Source organism: Budorcas taxicolor, chromosome 8 (genome assembly GCF_023091745.1).
Source record: "Budorcas taxicolor isolate Tak-1 chromosome 8, Takin1.1, whole genome shotgun sequence".
NCBI classification, from domain to species: Eukaryota; Metazoa; Chordata; class Mammalia; order Artiodactyla; family Bovidae; genus Budorcas; species Budorcas taxicolor.
In genome coordinates this window covers 71,788,813-71,806,624 of record NC_068917.1, presented here as the reverse complement: position 1 = coordinate 71,806,624, position 17,812 = coordinate 71,788,813, and the positions used below count along the sequence as shown (strand labels likewise).

The following is a 17,812-nucleotide window of genomic DNA, read 5'->3' as shown; positions in this document are numbered from 1 at the left end:
GGCACAGTGCTGTGTCAGATGCTATAGGGAAGGACAGACCCTGCTATGGGGAAGTGGTCCAGCCAGGAGAAGACAGCTCTGTGAAAAGTTATGCAAGAGTTGTTTAGTCGCTCAGTTGTGTCCGACTCTTTGTGATCCCATGGACTGCAGCACGCCAGGCTTCCCTGTCTGTCACTGTTTTCCTGAGTTTGCTCAGACTCATGTCCATTGAGTTGGTGATGCCATCCAACCATCTTATCCTCTGCTGCCCCCTTCTTTTGCCTTCAGTCTTCCCCAGCACCAGGGTCTTTTCCAATGAGTCAGCTCTTCGAATCAGGTGTTTTGGAGCTTTAGCCTCAGTCCTTCCAGTGACTCTTCAGGGTTGGTAGTACTTGTTTAAGAATTTGGTTTCGATAACACTTTTTATTTTTGGAGGCAGTATTCATATTGGTTAAGTACTTGAACTCTGGAGCCAACAGCCTGGGTTCGAAACTTAGCTCTGCCACTCACCAGCCGTGTGTCTTGGTCAAGTGCTATAGCATCTCCATGCCCCAGTCCCTGATCAGAAAGATAGGGAGAATAATAGTGCCTAGCCCCTGGGGAAATTAAGAGGATTAAATGAGCTAGTACATCTAAAGCACTTCTAATAGTGCCAGTATGAAGAAGGCACAACATAACCTCATCGTTCTTACAAAAGCGCTTCCTAAGTTCTCTTGTTATTTGTTCGCACCGGCTGGCATGGCCGGTATGCCCACCCCAGGGAGTTTCTCCAGTGCTGGTGGGCAAAGGGGAGGATGCTGAGATCTTGCAAGCCCGAGACGGCCCTGCAGGCCCCGGGGGGAGGTGGGATTGGAGACAGGCCTGGACAAAAGAGTCATTTTTGGATTAGGCAGGTACTAGTGGGCACCCCCCGTGTGTAAGGCACCCTGTGTGCTGGGTCGGGCGGGGCCTAACTGTACTCTTGTGAGGTACAGTGAAGGGTGGGGCCACTTCTCAGGGGCCATGCTCTTCCTTCATGTCCTCTGGGGGGGTCTGTACCCTTTTTTTGGGGGGGTCATCCTAGTATAGTGGAGAGATGCCTTGTCCCTGGACCAGCAGAGAGCTGGTCAGGGGTTAGCCTGTGGGTAACTTTGGGGCCTGGCTGAAGAAGCAGATTCCAAGACCCCCTCCCCTGGAGGCCGGCCCCTTCCTGCAGCTGGCCCCCAGGTGTGCCACCCCCATGGACTCCTCTTTAGGTGGTGAGCTTGCCTGTGGCTCTGGGCCTCAGGTGGACAGGAAATCAATGTGTGAGGCTGTGGTCATCACCTGTCTCCCCCTCCCCCTCTGCCTTACACACAGTCTGAGTGATTATCCATTGATTTCTTCTCACCATCATGTCCGTCTCGAGGATCTTCCCTTTCCTGCTGAGGCACTGGCGGAGGGGGCAGGAGTCCCGCTGAGGTGGTGCTGGGTCTCCAGGGCACGCATCCCCCATTTATCTGCTGTCACTCATTCACATCCTCTAGCCTCTGGTGCATCCCAGAGCCTGGGGGAGAGGCAGCAGGTGGAGGGAAAGACAGGTCGGGAGGCATACGGGAGTCACTGGTCAGGCCTCCGTCCAGTGGACCTCAGCCAGTCACTCCCGGTGACATGGTGGGAAGCAATGGGGAAATCCTGTCCCCTTAAGCTGGGGTATGGGCTTCCTAGGTGGCTCAGTGGTAAAGAATCTGCCCACCAATGGAGGAGAGGTGGGTTCAATCCCCGGGTTGGGAAGTTCCCCTGGAGAAGGAAACAGCAACCCACTCCAGTATTCTTGTGTGGAGAATCCCATGGTTAGAGGAGTCTGGTGGGTTAGAGTCCATGGAGTCGCAAGAGTCAGACATGACTGAGGATGCATGCACCCAAGTAAGCCTGGGCAGAGCCAGTCTGTTGTGATGGGAGGATGTTAGTGTCAGGGCCAGGTAGCTCTAGGTCTGCCATGAGGAGCGGTGTGATCTCAGGCAGGTTGCTTCTCCTCTCTGGGCCACGTCAGAGCCCTCTCCTGTGAAATGAGGAAGTTGTGCTAAATGACTGTTGGAGGGTCCTTCGGCTTCAAATCCTGGGATTTGTATAATAGCTGGCCTTCCATGGGGGCTATCAGGATTCCATCTCCCCTGTGCCTTCTTTCCAGAAGCGCATGGAAGTCCTTAGAAGAGGCCAGGGCATGCAGGGAGTCATGAGAGAGCTGTATTGGGCAGTTTGATCCGCTCTGGTTGGAGAGAAAACCTTACCCACGTGAAGTGTGCAGCGCTTTGGGCAGGATGTGAGCCTGGTCTGACGCGGTTCTCTCTTCCAGGTGAGGAGTTTTATGAAGCTTCACCCTATGAGCCGGTGACTGCCCGCCTCTCGGACATCTTCAGGCTTGCTTCAATCTTCTCAGGTGAGTGGGCTTGTGCTGGGGCCTTGACAGTTCTGCTCAGGTCCCCTGGGGCTGGCAGGTCGAACCTTGTGGCTTGGGTGAGATGTCCACTCGCCAGTAAGCCCCTGAACACCTCCAAGCCTGGGGTCTTCATCTGTAAAGAGAAAACCATGACACCTTCCCCCCTTCTCCTCACCACCACCGAGGTTGTGTGTGGCCTAAAGCATTTATGGGAATGGCCTAGAATGACCTGCCATGCAGGAGGTCTTGAATCTGACACCTGGTATTGCTTTCCCATTTTGTCACTCATCTTGCCTGGCTGGGTCCTTTCCAGCTGTTCTACTTTGGTAAATTTTCTCAGCCTCTCTGTGCCTCAGTTTGCTCTTTGGTGAAGAGGGGAGGGCACCTACCTTGTTGGATGGTTGTAGGGTCACAATGAACCAATGGTTGACCAGGGCTCAGCATGCTACTGGGCTCGTGGGAGCTGTTAGTTGAGGTGGCCTGTGTTCCTGTCACCATTGTCCATTCTGTTCAGAAATTCTTGTCTCCCCTGGGCGTTCTGCTTCTGAAATCCCTCTGAGGAGAGCCCCTGCTCCCTGGCCACTCCTGCCTCAGGCTGCCTAGGGAGTGAGAGGCTCATTTGAGCTCCAGTTTGCTTGCCTTGGTCTGTGTGTAGGAGCCCTGTGAGTGTTTTGGTTCTTTCTTCTTGACCTTGTTCCCTCTGGCTGTTGGGTGACCAATGGGCATAGGGCAGCCTACCACTACTTGGGCACTGGGGTGGGCCTTCTGGTCTTGGGAACTCTGTGGAGGCTGGGATGCGCTTTCTGGAGTCACCATTCGTGCTTAGAGGGGACCAGGGTGGGCTTTCTCAATAGGACCTGTGAGTGTAGGGCCCCAAATCTCAGGCTTCTAGGCACTGTGTGACTGTAGGTAAAACATTCTGAAGTTTCTTTTGCTCTAAACCAACAGCAGTGCTGTTGACATTGACCTGGGTGATCCTCTCTGTGGTAGAAGCTGTCCTGTGCACTGTATGGTATTTAGCAATGTCCCTGGCCTCTACTCACTGGATGCCAGGAGCAGTCCCTCAAACTGTGACAACCCAGTGCGTCCCCAGACACTGCCACTTGTCCCCTGAGGGGCACAGTCAATGCCAGTTGAGAAGCACAACTCTAGACTGTGAAATGAAAGACTCTCTAGTGAGACCCTCAGCCCTTTCCAATGAAGAATTCTCCAGGACAGTATTTCCCAAATTTTTCTTTTTTTTTCATTGTTGCCCCTTTAAGGAGAAAAATTAATTCTAAAGAGAAAAATAGTCTCAGTCTGCTGGGGCTGCCATAAAAGAATATCCTAGACTGGATGGCTTAAATGATGGAAGTCTGTTATCTTACAGTTCTGGAGGCTGGAAGTCTATTATCTTCCAGTTCTGGAGGCTGGAAGTCCAGGGTCAAGGTCTGGCAGGTTTGGTTTCTGGAGAGGGCTCGCTTCATGGTTTGCAGACAGTAGCCTTCTCACTGTGTCCTCTCAGGGTAGGGGGTGTCGATGGGTGGGAAGGATGTGGAGGATTGAAGCAGGGAGATAGAAAGAGGAGAGAGGGGAGAGAGAGAGAGAGAAAGAGAAAGAAAGGCCTCTTCCTCTTCTTATGAGGACACTAATCCTATTGGATCATGGCCCCACCCATATGACCTCATTTAACCTTAATTCCCTCCTAAGAGCCCTGTCTTCAAATACAGTCACTCTAGGCGTTTAAGGCTTCAGCATCATGAATTTAGGGTGGGGGTACAATTCAGTCCATACCAATGCCAAGTAATAACATTTTGCCAGATAGGGTTGAGGTTTGGAGGGCCACATGCCACTGTTGTATCTCCTTTTTTTTTTTTCTTACCCAGGAGCCCATTTTTGCTCCTTTAGGGCTGATACCCTCCTTTGGGGTCGCAAAGAGTCGGACACGACTGAGCGACTGAACTGAACTGAACTGAAAGGATTAAGAGGTGTGATACACATGTACCTGGTGGGAGAAATCCTGGGACCCATGCAAAGGGAGGCAGTGGCCAAGGACTGACCATTTGGATGTGCCTTTGGGCACTGGTAGTGGCGGGGCTGGCAGTGGATGGAATGGTGACTTCACAGATGGTCCCTGCATGGAGTGGCCTGCCCTGGGCTCTCACTCTCACACCCTGCAATGGGGTGACAGCTGAGGTACCCATCTTGTCTCTGTTTATGGCTTTGTGATGAGTCTTGCCCATCTCTCAGGGGCTGAACTGGCTGATGGACTGACTGAGGCCCCTCCTAGCACAGACGTTTGATTCTCACATCTCTTGATTAGTTTTGGATAGAAAACCACCTTGGGCCACTCTTTTGGAGGCAGTGCTTGGGATCTCCAGCAGACTGAGGAGGTGGTTGGCATGTGGGTACTGTGATGGGGAAATCCTAGCAACCTGACCTACCCGTTCCCCACCCCACCGCAAGCTAAGGTGCCACTGCCTGGGCGAGAGCCATTGGATTTACCTCCAGGGAAGAAATGGCTTTGGCTTGCTCCCTGAAGGTTGAAGGTCAGAGGTCCTCAACCTGAGCTGGGACCTCCAGTGCTTCCTGGACTGACACTAAGTATCTTCCTGGCAGAAAATCTTTCTGTAATGGATTTGGCATTCTGCGGGACTAGGAGGTTGACAAGACAAATGAGGAGATTGCTGGTCTGCAGCTCACTCAATCAGCATCCTTTACCTGCTGCTCAGACATAACTGGGCCCTGCATGACCCTGGATCCCTAGGCTCTGGGGACCACTCCCCACAGTGAGGGCAAGGCTCCCCCTCATTGCCCCTGCTGCCCCTGCTTCGCCCAGAGCAGCCCTCCGGTTGGTGCACGGGTGGCTCTATCTGAGGGAAACCCGGCCACCAAGAACCAAGCAGACCGCGGTAGGGGGTATGCAGCAGAAGGAAGGCTGAGTGGGGTGCGGGGAGCCTGATTCCAGCGCAGTCTCCGCCACAGATCAGCTGATGGGCTTGGGCAGGTCACTTCCCTGCTCCAGACCTTGCATCTCTTTTCTGAAAAGGGAAGGTGTGAGCCTAGAGCAGGCTTGACCTCATCAAGGCGCACTGATGACGGTGGTGTCGTTTGACGTCTGTAGGATGGAGCAGAGCAGCTTGGAGCTCAGAAGGTCATGGCCGTTGCCTGGCTGCCCAGGAGGCTGAGGGGTCAATATCTGGGCAGGTGTGTGACCCACCTGTGGCTTGCTGGCCTGGGACGCCCAGCCCGGGAGACCCCAGGTCCTGCACTGATACTTCAGGATGATAAGGCTGCCACCCAATACGACTGTATGGAGCATGGCCCCCCACCCTTCCGCACGTTTATATGTGGTCTTAGGCTGCCCCCACCACCATCTTGAGGAAAGGCCGTGGTGAGGGGCAGAACTGGGAGCTCTCCAGACTGTAGTACTCCCATTTGGAGCCCAGGGACTTGGGGGAGGGTGCTCTTGTATCTTTGGGGCTAAGTTGCTACTGTCTCTGTTTATTTATTTTTGGCTGTGCGGGGTCCTTGTTCCTCTGCGCGCTCTAGTTGTTTCTCCCCCCTCTAGTTGTGGCAAGTGGGGGCTACTTTCTAGTTGTGGTGCACAGGCTTCTCAGAGGTTGCGAGGGGTGATGCAAACAGTGAGGGAAAGGAAATGCTTCCTCTCCATGGGATGAGGCCATAAAAGTGAGGATGAAGGGCCTGGGTGGGCCAGGCAGTGGCCTCCCTCTCAACCGCTGGGCCATGCCTCAGGGCCAGGGAGAAGCAGCAGGCAGGGGCCTGGACTGGGCTGTCAGCGGGCACTCTCTCTGTGTTCCTGGTGAGGCTGGGGGCCTCCAGGGCCTTGGGCACCTGATGCAGGCATTGCCAGATACATGGGTACAGGCGTTGCCAGATACGTGGGTTCAGTTCAGTTCAGTCGCTCAGTTGTGTCCGACTCTTGGCCACCCCATGAACCGCAGCATGCCAGGCCTCCCTGTCCATCACCAACTCCCAGAGTCCACCCAGACCCATGTCCATTGCCATCCAACTATCTTATCTGTGGGTACAGAGTAAATTTATGCGAGCTTGTCTTTTCTATAGTTGGAAGGGAACTTAGAGATCATCTAAGCCCACTCCTTACTTGGCAACAAGGGAAACTGCGGCCCCAAGTGAAGGGGCGGTCTACACCAGGATTCAGTCCTGCTTTTCCCCTGCCCATCAAGTTCCTCAGACTTCCTCCGGGGCTTCAGCTCTAAGCCCTGGTTTCTTCTTACACAATGCTGGACTCATGGCAACACCTACCTGCTCAGGTTTTAAATCCCGTGGACAGAGGACAATAACAATAAATACAAGTATCTGCTGTTAAATTTGGGCTTCCCCAGTGGCTCAGCGGTAAAGAGCCCACCTGCCAGTGCAGCGAGCATAAGAGACGTGGGTTCAGTCCCTGGGTCAGGAAGATCCCTGAAGAAGGAGATGGCAAACTGCTCCAGTATTCTTGCCTAGTAAATCCCATGGACAGAGGAGCCTGACGGGTTATAGCCCATCGGATTGCAAACAGTTGAACCCAACTTAGTGACTAAACAACAACAACAAAAACGACAGCAAAAAATTGAGAAATTGCATGTAGATTCCTGGCCCAGCACCTGGGATATTGGACTCAAACATGTAGCTTCTTGGCCTGGAGAATTCCATGGGGTCGCAAAGAGTTGGACACGACTGAGCAACTTTCACTTTTTACAGCTGACAGTGGAGTGATTTCTCCAAGGCCATCAGCAGCTCAGGCAGGGTTGTCCTGGAGCCTGTTTATGGGAGATGGTTACATGGCTTTTGGTGACATGAGGCTCCCTCCCACCCATGTTCATGCTGGGTGGGGCCTGCAATGGGAGGTGGCTGGGCGATTTTTAGGGGACAGTGGGTCCCTCGGGCGCCTGCTGGGCCTCTGTGGCCTTAGCTCACTGTGATCAGGTGAGAGGCCTGGCTTGGGCCTTCTGTTAGTTGTTAGAGGAAGAAGTGATGGGTGGCGACAGTGTCAGTTGGCTGTGAGCCTCTGGGGCGGGCTGTCTTGCTTGGATGGAGCCAGGAGAGGCCTGAGGATGTTCTTTTTATTTTATTTTTTTAGGAAATTTTTGTTTTATTTTGTTTATTTGAGTATAGTTGGTTTATAATGTTGCTAGTTTCTGCTGTACAACAGAGTGAGTCACCTATATGTATTCATATATCCCCTCCCTTTTGAATCTCCCCTCCCATCCTACCCATCCATGTAGGTCATCATGGAGCACCAAACTGCACTCCCCAGATGTTCTTTTTTTAAAAAAATTAATTAATAAAATTTTAATTGGAGGATAATTGCTTTATAATACTTTGTTGATTTCTGCCAGACATCAACATGAATCAGCCATAGGTATACGTTTGGTCCTCTCCCTTCTGAACGTCCCTTCCACCTCCCTCCCCATCCCACCGCCTCTGGATTGTCACAGAGGACTGGATTTGAGCTCCCTGAGTCATACAATAAATTTCCACTGGCTCTCTAATCTTACATACGGTAATGTATATGTTTCCCTGCTGCTCTCTCAATCTGTCCCACCCTCTCCTTCCCTTGCTGTGTCCACAAGTCTGTTCTCTGTGTCTGTGTCTCCACTGCTGCCCTGCAGTTAGGTTCATCCCTACCATCTTTCTAGATTCCGTATCTATGCGTTAATATATGATATTTGCCTTTCTCTTTTTGATACTTTATTCTACATAATAGGCTATCAGTTCATCCACCTTGTTAGAACTGAGTCACATGCATTCCTTTTAATGGCTGAGTAATATTCCATTGAGTGTATGTACCACAATTTCTTTATCCATTCATCTGTCAATGCACATTTAGGTTGCTTAAATGTTCTAGCTATTGTAAACAGTGCTGCGATGATCACTGGGGTGCATGCATCTTTTTCAATTATGGTTTCCTTGGGGTATATGCCCAGTAGTGGGATTGTTGGGTTATATGGTAGATTTATTTCTAGTTTTTAAAGGAATCTCCATTCTGATCTCTATAGTGGCTGTATCAGTTTGCATTCCCACCAACAGTGCAAGAGGGTTCCCTTTTCTCTGCACCTAAGAGGTGTTCTAGTTGGAGGTTCCACTGGTCCTTTTTCAGGGCCCTCAGGAGACAAGGGAACCCTACCCTTGCCAGGAAGCTTTGGAAATGGCCCCTGAGGGACACCACCCTCCCCCTTTGTGCCCTTGTGCTTCGTTCTTGTTACAGTGCTTACTATGGCGTGCTAGGTGCACGGATATGATTGCAGTGTGATTGTTGGTCTCTGTGTCACTGTGCCCACGCATCGCTGTGTTTCCCTGGGTGCCTAATACTGGCACTGACACCCATCCACGGAAGGTCCTGGACTAGAGGATGGTGGTGGACTAGAGACCTGCTGGTCCTAGTGTGAATCCTGGCTGGACCCTACTGACTGATTGACTACAGGGTGGATCAGTTGACTGAATCTCATTTTCCTCATCTGTAAAATGGAGCCCTGCAAGGATGGGTGATGACCTCCCCAAAAAGCAGTGGAGCCCAGGAGCACCCTAGCCCTGGCCACGGGTGATCAGGCGCTGGCAGGAGCTAGCGGTTTAGTGTGAGCTCTTAGAGCTGCACCAGGAAAACTGGCTAAGAGGTCTAGGTGGGTCTGAGGTGGGCTAAGAGGTCATGTGGGCTGCCTGTTGGGTAGCCCTGAGGTTTAGAGAAGGACTGGGGGCTCCTGAGGGCTTCATGGAAAAGGTGGATCTCGGTGTGATGCAAGCACTGCCTGAGAGGCTGCTTTGAAGGGAATCAGACCGTGTCCTCACTGCACTGTTGGGGCAGGTGGACACGGCTTAGACACCCACGAGGTGGTTTATCCACGATGCTAGTGTAGCCTTAAGAGCCCAAGGGAGGCAGCAGTAGGTGGCACCTGGGGAAATCAGCAAAGTCCTGGAGGAGGGGAGTGGGATCTGAGGGTGACAATCCCAGCAGCATCGTGGCTCGGAGGCTACCCCACTTCTAGGTCTCGTGGGCTCAGAGGACAGTGACTGGAGACCCTTGTGTGGCAGATGGAAGACTGGCCTCTCTGGGGTCTCCTCCTTTGGGACTCTTGCTCAGGAATTCTCTGGGACAGAACTCAGCATGACTGACTCGGGCTGAGTTCCTGGTGGGGTGGGGATGAGCTGCCTTTGGGTGAGGGAGTGGCTTAGCCCTGGGCTCCAGAGTCAGTCCCCTGTGAAGGTCTCCGGAGTGCATGAGTGGGGACCCGGAGAGTTGGGCTTGGCTCATTTCCGTCGGGTGCCCTGGGAGGCTCCCTTTCTTCCCTGGCTCCACTGAGGGTCTCCCTGACCCTCCTCCCCTGAAGTTGCTGAGCTGAAGATGGTGAGCAGGCCCAACCTGCTGGGCCTTTCAGAGGGAAGTCGATCCCAAGGCAGCCCCTGTGAGGAGGCTTTGGGGACCCAGGGCAGGGGATGGCGGGGGGAACTGCAGCCCGTCTCCCTGCTCCCCTGCATGGTGGCTCAGGCGATAAACTGCTTATCCTCAGGTTGTCTGCCTGAGCCGAATGCAGAAGCGTGTTATTTAAATTTCAAAATCACATTCTTCTTCTAACAGCTGTCAGAGTCTCTGAGCATCAGTGAAAATTGGGCCTTAGCTGGGGCTCTGTCACCTCTTCCACCTCCCCTTCCAGGGACAATGTGTCTGGTGGAGAGGAGAGGGTGGAGAGGGTGTGGCATGGGGAGGGGCTGTGGAGACAGGGAGAAGTGGGGTGGGGGGTGGTGACCGGTGACTCTGGCCGTACTGGTCAGCAGTTGGGGCTGATGGGAGGAGGCCAGCTTCCCCATCGGGGTGACAGGCGCTTTCTCTCTTCCATTTCATTTCCTCTTCCCCCCCGGGCTCCCCTAGCCAGGAGGATTTGCTTGCAGAAGGTGTGAGCGGAGTGCCGGAGTGCCTGTGGCTTTGTGTTTGCTTCTCTTTGTGTCCATGAAAGAAAAAAGGAGAGAACAATATTTAACCCAATGAGAGGTTTTTTAAGGGTAGAGGTTCAGGTGCTATGGTTGGGGTGAGGTCTTGGTTGGGCAAAATGTTTCTGGTTCCCTTCAAATAGCATCTTCTAGGGGCACCTACTTGCTTCCCCTTGAGTGGATAGACAGGCTCTGCCGGCAGCGGGGGTGAGGGTGGTTCCGGGCTCACCCTGCACTCTTGGCGTGCAGGGCTCTGTCCATTCCTCCCCACAACACCCCCTCCACCCCTCACCCCACGCTGGTGCCCCGCATGCTCCTCCTGGCTTAGCCAGGAACTGTGCTCCTCTTATTTATCTGGGTAGAAAGCAGGATTTGAGAACTGTTCTGGGAATGCTCCTCCCAACTATGTCTGTCAGCATGTTCTTTTAACCCCATGGATGTGTAGAGAAAGGAACAGATCTGACTGGGGTCACATGTGTACATGTGTGTGGTGTGTAGATGGGGAGTATAAGTGTGTGTGGTGAATGCCTGGGTGGTATGTATGTGTGTGGTGTGTATATGTGTGGTGAGTGTGTGTGTGTAGTGTGTATAGGGTGGTGTATATGTGTTGGGTGTGTATGTGTGTGGGGTGTGTGTGTGTAGTGTGTGTAGGGTGGTGTGTATGTGTGGGGTGGTGTGTATATGTGTGGTGTGTATGTGTGTGGTGTCTGTGTGTGTGTAGTGTGTGTGGGGTGGTGTGTATGTGTGGAGTGGGGTGTGTGTGGGGTGGTGCATGGGGTGGTGTGTGTGTATGTAGAGTGATATATGCGTGTGGGGTTGTGTTAGTGTGGGGCATGTGTGTGTAGTGTGTGTAGGGTGGTGTGTATGTGTGGGGTGGTGTGTATATGTGTGGTGTGTATGTGTGTGGTGTCTGTGTGTGTGTAGTGTGTGGGGGGTGGTGTCTGTGTAGTGTATGTGGGGTGGTGTGTATGTGTGGAGTGGGGTGTGTGGGGGGTCGTGCATGGGGTGGTGTGTGTATATGTAGAGTGATATATGCGTGTGGGGTTGTGTTTGTGTGGTGTGTGTGTGGTATTGGTAGAGTGGTGTGTATATGTGTGGTGTGTGTGTGGTATTGGTAGAGTGGTGTGTATATGTGTGGTGTGTGTGTGTAATGTGTGTAGGGTGGTGTGTATGTGTGGGGTGGTGTGTATATGTGTGGTGTGTATGTGTGTGGTGTCTGTGTGTGTAGTGTGTGTAGGGTGGTGTGTATGTGTGGGGTTGTGTGTATATGTGTGGTGTGTATATGTGTAGTGTGTGTGGGGTGGTGTGAATGTGTGGGGAGGTGTGTATATGTGTGGTGTGTATATGTGTAGTGTGTGTGGGGTGGTGTGTATGTGTGGGTGGTGTGTATGTGTGGGGTGGTGTGTATATGTGTGGTGTGTATATGTGTGGTGTGTATATGTGTAGTGTGTGTGGGGTGGTGTGTATATGTGGGGTGGTGTGTATATGTGTGGTGTGTATATGTGTAGTGTGTGTGGGGTGGTGTGTATATGTGGGGTGGTGTGTATATGTGTGGTGTGTATGTGTGTGGTGTGTGTGGGGGGTGGTGTGTATGTGTGGGGTGGTGTGTATGTGTGGAGTGGGATGTGTAGGGGGTTGTGCATGGGGTGGTGTGTATGTATGTAGAGTGATATATGCGTGTGGGGTTGTGTGTGGGGTGTATGTGTGTGTTTGGTGTTGGTGGGGTGGTCTGTGTGTGGGGTGGGGGGTGTGTGTGGTGTGTATGTGTGTGGTGTATGTGTGTAGTGTGTGTAGGGTGGTGTGTGTGTGTAGGGTGGTGTGTATGTGTGGGGTGGTGTGTATAGTGTGTGTGTGGGGTGGTGTGTATGTGTGGGGTGGTGTGTATGTGTGGAGTGGGGTGTGTATGTATGTAGACTGATATATGCGTGGGGGGTTGTGTTTGTGTGGGGCGTGTATGTGTGTGGTGTTGGTGGGGTGGTGTGTATGTGTGTGGTATCTGTGTGTGTAGTGTGTGTGGGGTGGTGTGTGTGTGTGGAGTGGGGTATGTGGGGGGTGGTGCATGGGGTGGTGTGTATGTATGTAGAGTGATACCTGCGTGTGGGGTTGTGTGTGGGGCGTGTGTGTGTGTGGTGTTGGTGGGGTGGTCTGTGTGTGGGGTGGGGGGTGTGTGTGTGTGGTGGTGTGTATGTTGGGTGATGTGTGTCTGAGTTTTCGTAGTGGCCCCCTTCTGTACGTGGCAAGGGGAGGAGGGGAGGGAGGCAGGGATGGAGAGACTTGAGTGGGAATGTGGGCGATGGTGGTCCTTCCCTTGGGGAACAGACATTGCCCTCAGGCCCTTTCTGACCTCTTAGGGAAGCCCTGGGAATGGGGGTCAGGGGTGAATACTGGGGGATGTTAGAGGATGGAAGGCCATTCTCCTGATCAACAAAAATGAACAGACTGAAACTTACTGCGAGTTTCGTGGCTTCCTAGTCAGGAGGCTGTGTGGCTGGGCTCTGGACGCTTGGTGCCCATACTGCAGAGGCGTGTGTGTGAGCCCACCTCTCACGGAGCACCCTTTGCATGCTGTGCCTTGATCCAGTGGACATGACAGAGGAGTCTGGTGCTCTCACGGAGCTTACATTCGATGAGCTTGAGACCAAGAAGAACCAAACAAGCCAGCAAGCAAATTCTCAAAAATAAGTGAGATAGTGATGAATGCTGAGTAAAGATTAAAATAGAATGAGGAGCTAAGGTGTCTTTTGGCTCCTCTGGATTGGAAGTGCCCAAGTATGATTCCCGGGAAGGATGCTGCTGTGGGAAATTCTGGGCGTGGCAGAAGGAACAGCAGGTAAAGCCCCACAGGTGGGCCCATGTGGTAGAGGGTGAGACTTCTGGAAGGTGGGCTGGGACAGTGATGATTTGGGAGGTGGGCACAGAGTTGGGCAGGTGCCATCTCCCTGAGATGCTGCAGGCAAGTTAAGGAGTTAAGATTTCCTTTTAAGAGTAATGAGAAACCTTTGAGGATTTCAAATACCAGAGTGGCACAGTATGATTTATGTTTTTGAAAAGGTTCTTGTGCCATGGGAGGGTGGATCAGGGGGCAGGGAGAGCCTGTGAGCTGTTGCAGTGGCTTACGTGCTATGACAGCGAAAGAGGAAAAGATGCACGGAGCTGGGATCAACTGGGATCTGATAATTTAGGCTTGAACAACACTGGTACCACCGTTTACTAGAATGGAGAAGGTGATGGAAGGAGCAGGTTGGGGCGGGGAGCAGAGATCCAGGGTTCTCTTTCAGCCACATTGACATTGAGATGCTAGTTAGACCTCCACGTGGAAATGCCAAGTAGGCAGTTGGATGTAAGCCCAGAGTTCTGGGAGAGGTCAGAGTTGATAGACAGATTGTGAACCGTTAGCATATGGATGGTACTAACAGCCATGGGATCATGAGGTCACTTAGGGAGAGTGTAGACAGGGAGGGAGGCAGCAGCCTTCCACGCAGAGGAGGCTGAAACCAGGGCCAGTGATGAAAGGGGAGCTGAGTCAGGCAGGGAGGCTGAGTGTGGAGGGGCTGCTGCTTGGCAGGGTAGCAGGGACTGGGCAGAAGGGAGGACAGTGAGCTGGGTGTGAGGTTATTCATGAGAGGGGGCAGCAGGGAATGATCGGGTCCATAGATAACAGTGCCAAGGAGGAGTAGGGGGGTGGACTGCTATCAGGAGTCCCATAGGAGGAGAAATGGCCCAAAAATGGCCCTGAGGAGAAAGCAGGACCCCCACCACCTCTGGGCCCAGTGGTCAGCTGTCTATAAGCTGCCCAATGGTCGTTTCTCCAAAACCAGTATGCCAAACGACCACATCACTGATTTTACCAGTTTATGGATCTGCCAAAACTTGTTTCTTTTCATTATTATTATTTTACTCCCCCCATCCCCTTAAAGTTATTTTTTGGCCACGCCATTTGGCATATTGGATCTTAGTTCCCCAACCAGGGATTGAACATGTGCCCCTTGCATTGGAAGCTCAGAGAGTCTTACCACTGGACCACCAGGGAAGTCCCTCTTTTCATTATTTTTAAAGCTTTTAGAAATGCACATTTGAATGATTTTCATGGCTTCTGAAGATTTTTTTTTGCAAATGGTCTTCACTGTTGTTTTTTAAGATATATTAAGCTTTTCAGGAGTCTAAGCATTGGGAGTTGATGTTGACTTCTTAGAGCAAGAAAGGTATATTTCATAATCAGTTTAAAAAATCTAGCTTATGATTGGTGCTTCTAATCCTACTTTCATTCACCAGAAATAAAAGAAACTGACAAAGAATTAAGGTGAACCACACCAATATGAAATGGCTCAGTTTTGGCTTTTAACTGTGATAAACAGAATTAAAACTGATAGGCTGTTGTGGGAAAAGGTATGAGAATGGTAAAAATCCTAAATATTAAAAAAATTGCACCAAGACTATATTTAAAAAGACAATGAGCATTCAAAAGTGGCAAAAAAGTCCCTTCAAATGTGAAATACTCTAATGAAGTTTTAATTTTTAATTATTAGAAACATACAGTCAAGACTGATATGCCATTTACAGAAAGAATTCTGACAGCAGTTACAATTTGTCAAAATATAAAATGATATTCAAAAGCAGTTGATTTTTTTTAGGATTGATTTGCCGTGAATTTATCATTCATCAACTTGACTTTTGGTGGATTGGCCTGTTTCCAAAAATGCAGGTGCCCGGGAGAGTCCTGGGGTGGCCGCGTGCCATGAGGGGCTGCAGGTGAGGGTGAAGTTTCAAGAGAAAGTCGAGTGTGATAGGGAGCCTGGACTACGACTGCTGGGGCCTGTTTGAGGAGGGTGGGCACCAGAGCTGTGGGGGAAGAAGCCTGGGGTCCCACTGGGTCTCTGGGCCTTGAATGACAGCCAAGCCCTGGCAGGAGTGTGTGCTGGGATTGGCCAGTCATCTCCTGGGGAGTTGAGTTGTCTTTTCATGCCGCTTGGTGCTGGGTGATGTGGGGCTCCAGGCCACCGATTCCGGTGGTGTGGGGGCCAGGGGTGAGAAAGATCGCCGAGGTCCTGCTCTCTTAGTCTTCTCAGATAAGCAGAGGGAGCTCTGAAACTCTTTTCTTGCTCACGAATGGGGAGACCAGGGGCCCTTTTGGCTTTTTGTGTGTGATGTGTGAGGCTGGAGAGAGGCACATGGGACAGGCCACTTTTAGCAGGGCCGTGTGAAAACAGAGGGATGGAGGGGAAGGTCTTTCTAGAGAAAATATTCTTTAAAAAAAATTTGGAGGGAATTTCTTGGCAGTCCAGTGGTTAAGACTTTGCTTTTCAATATGGGGGGTGAAAGTTCAGTCCCTGGCTGGGGAGCTAAGATCCCACATGCCTTGGGGCTAAAAACCATAGAGCAGAAGCATTAGTGTAACGAAGTTCTATAAAGACTAAAAATAGTCCACAATTTTTTTTTAAAATTTTATACAGTTTTTATTTATTTATTTTTATTTTTTTAAAGGTTACTTTCCGTTTATAGTTACTGCACAATATTGGCTATATTCCCCACGTTGTTCAATACATCCTTGAGTCTGTCTGCTACCCCACAGTTTTTACCTCCCACTCCCCAACCCTGTGTAGGAGAAGGAAACGGCAACCCACTCCAGTGTTCTTGCCTGGAGAATCCCAGGGACGGGGGAGCCTGGTGGGCTGCCGTCTATGGGGTCGCACAGAGTCGGACACGACTGAAGTGACTTAGCAGCAACTTAGCAGCCCTGTGTAGCCCCTCCCCGTGCCACCACTGGTAACCACTAATTTGTTCTCTATATCTGAGTCTGCTTCCTTTTTGTTATATTCACTAACTTGTATTTTTTAGATTGCACGTATAAGTGACATCATACAGTATTTATCTTTGTCTGACTTATTTCACTTGACAGAATGCCCTCTGAGCTCATCCATGTTGCAGCAAATGGCAAAATTTCATTCTTTTTTATGACTGAGTACTATTCCATCACACACACACACACACACACACACACACACACACGCTTGTGTACTCCGTTGTGTCTGACTCTTTGCCACCCCATGGACTGTAGTCTGCCAGGCTCCCTTGTACATGGGATTTTCCAGGCAAGAATACTGCATTGGGTTCTCATTTCCTTCTCCAACATATACAAATAGATACATACACATATATATATGTATATATATATATACAATGCAGACCTGGGTTTGATCCCTGGGTTGGGAAAATCCCCTGGAGAAAAGAATGGCTACCCACTCCAGTATTCTTGCCTGGAGAATCCCATGGGCCAAGGAGTCCGGTGGGTTATAGTCCATGGGGTCACAAAGAGTGGGACACGGCTGAGCGACTTAACACACACTGGAATATACATATATATATATATATACACACACAGACATATCACATATTTTTATGGCCGCTTAGACTGCTTCTATATCTTGGCAATTGTAAATGGTGCTGCAGTGAACATTGAGGTGCATGTATCTCTTCGAACTAGTGTTTTGCTCTTTTCAAATGTATACCAAGGAGTGGAGTTGCTGGGTCATTTGGTAGTTCTGTTTTAGGTTTTTGAGAAACCTCCATACTGTTTTCCACAGTGGCTGCACCAATTTACATTTCCTCTGACAGCAGGGGCCACATTCTTTAACAAGCATTTATTGCACATGTGCTGTGGGCTGGAAACTGCTGGTGGTATTTGCATCTGCTTTATCCCGTTGTTATCGTTTCCTAGGATGCTGCGAGTGAAAGTCGTGTCCGACACTTTGCGACTCCATGGACTACACAGTCCATGGAATATTCTAGGCCAGAATACTGGAGTGGGTAGCTTTTCCCTTCTCCAGTCTTCCCAACCCAGGAATTGAACCAGGGTCTCCTGCATTGCAGGTGGATTCTTTACCAACTGAACTATCAGGGACGACTTCCCTGGTGGCTCAGACGGTAAGGTGTCTGCCTACAGTGCGAGAGACCCGGCTTTGATCCCTGGGTTGGGAAGATCCTCTGGAGAAGGAAATAGCAACCCACTCCAGTGTTCTTGCCTGGAGAATCCCAGGGATGGGGGAGCCTGGTGGGCTGCCGTCTATGGGGTCACACAGAGTCGGACACGACTGAAGTGACTTCGCAGCAGCAGCAGCCAGTACTCTAGCCTGGAAAATCCCATGGACAGAGGAGTGTGGTAGGCTACAGTCCATGAGGTCACAAAGAGTTGGACATGACTCAGCCCTTCACTTTCACTTTATCCCGCTGTAGTCTTTAGTGCAGTTCTGTGTGTAGACAAGGTGGGTGTTGTATCCTCATTTTGCAGATGAGCAAGAAGAGGCGGAAAGAGGCTGTATTACCTGTGTACACTTGCTCTGCTAGTCAGTGGCCCACCGGATCCTCCAACTCCCCAAACACAGCTGGGAGTCCCTGGTCTTTATCACCAGTGCAGCCCCAAGCAGGATGGGCAGGGATGTTTCTGAAGCCCGCAGTCAGCCTCAGGCCGAGGGGAAAATTTCCACTTGTTACTTGATTATAATCTCTTGTTCA

The 17,812-nt window shown here is 51.0% G+C and overlaps 1 protein-coding gene across 1 annotated transcript in view; it reads left to right on the top strand.

Annotated features, from left to right (window-relative positions):
• GFRA2 (GDNF family receptor alpha 2) overlaps positions 1 to 17,812 on the top strand; it is a 101,384-nt gene that overhangs the window by 10,867 nt on the left and 72,705 nt on the right. Inside the window, exon 3 of the mRNA XM_052645118.1 lies at positions 2,294 to 2,377. Coding sequence (XP_052501078.1) covers positions 2,294 to 2,377 — 84 coding nt within the window. The remainder of the gene's footprint in view (positions 1 to 2,293; positions 2,378 to 17,812) is intronic.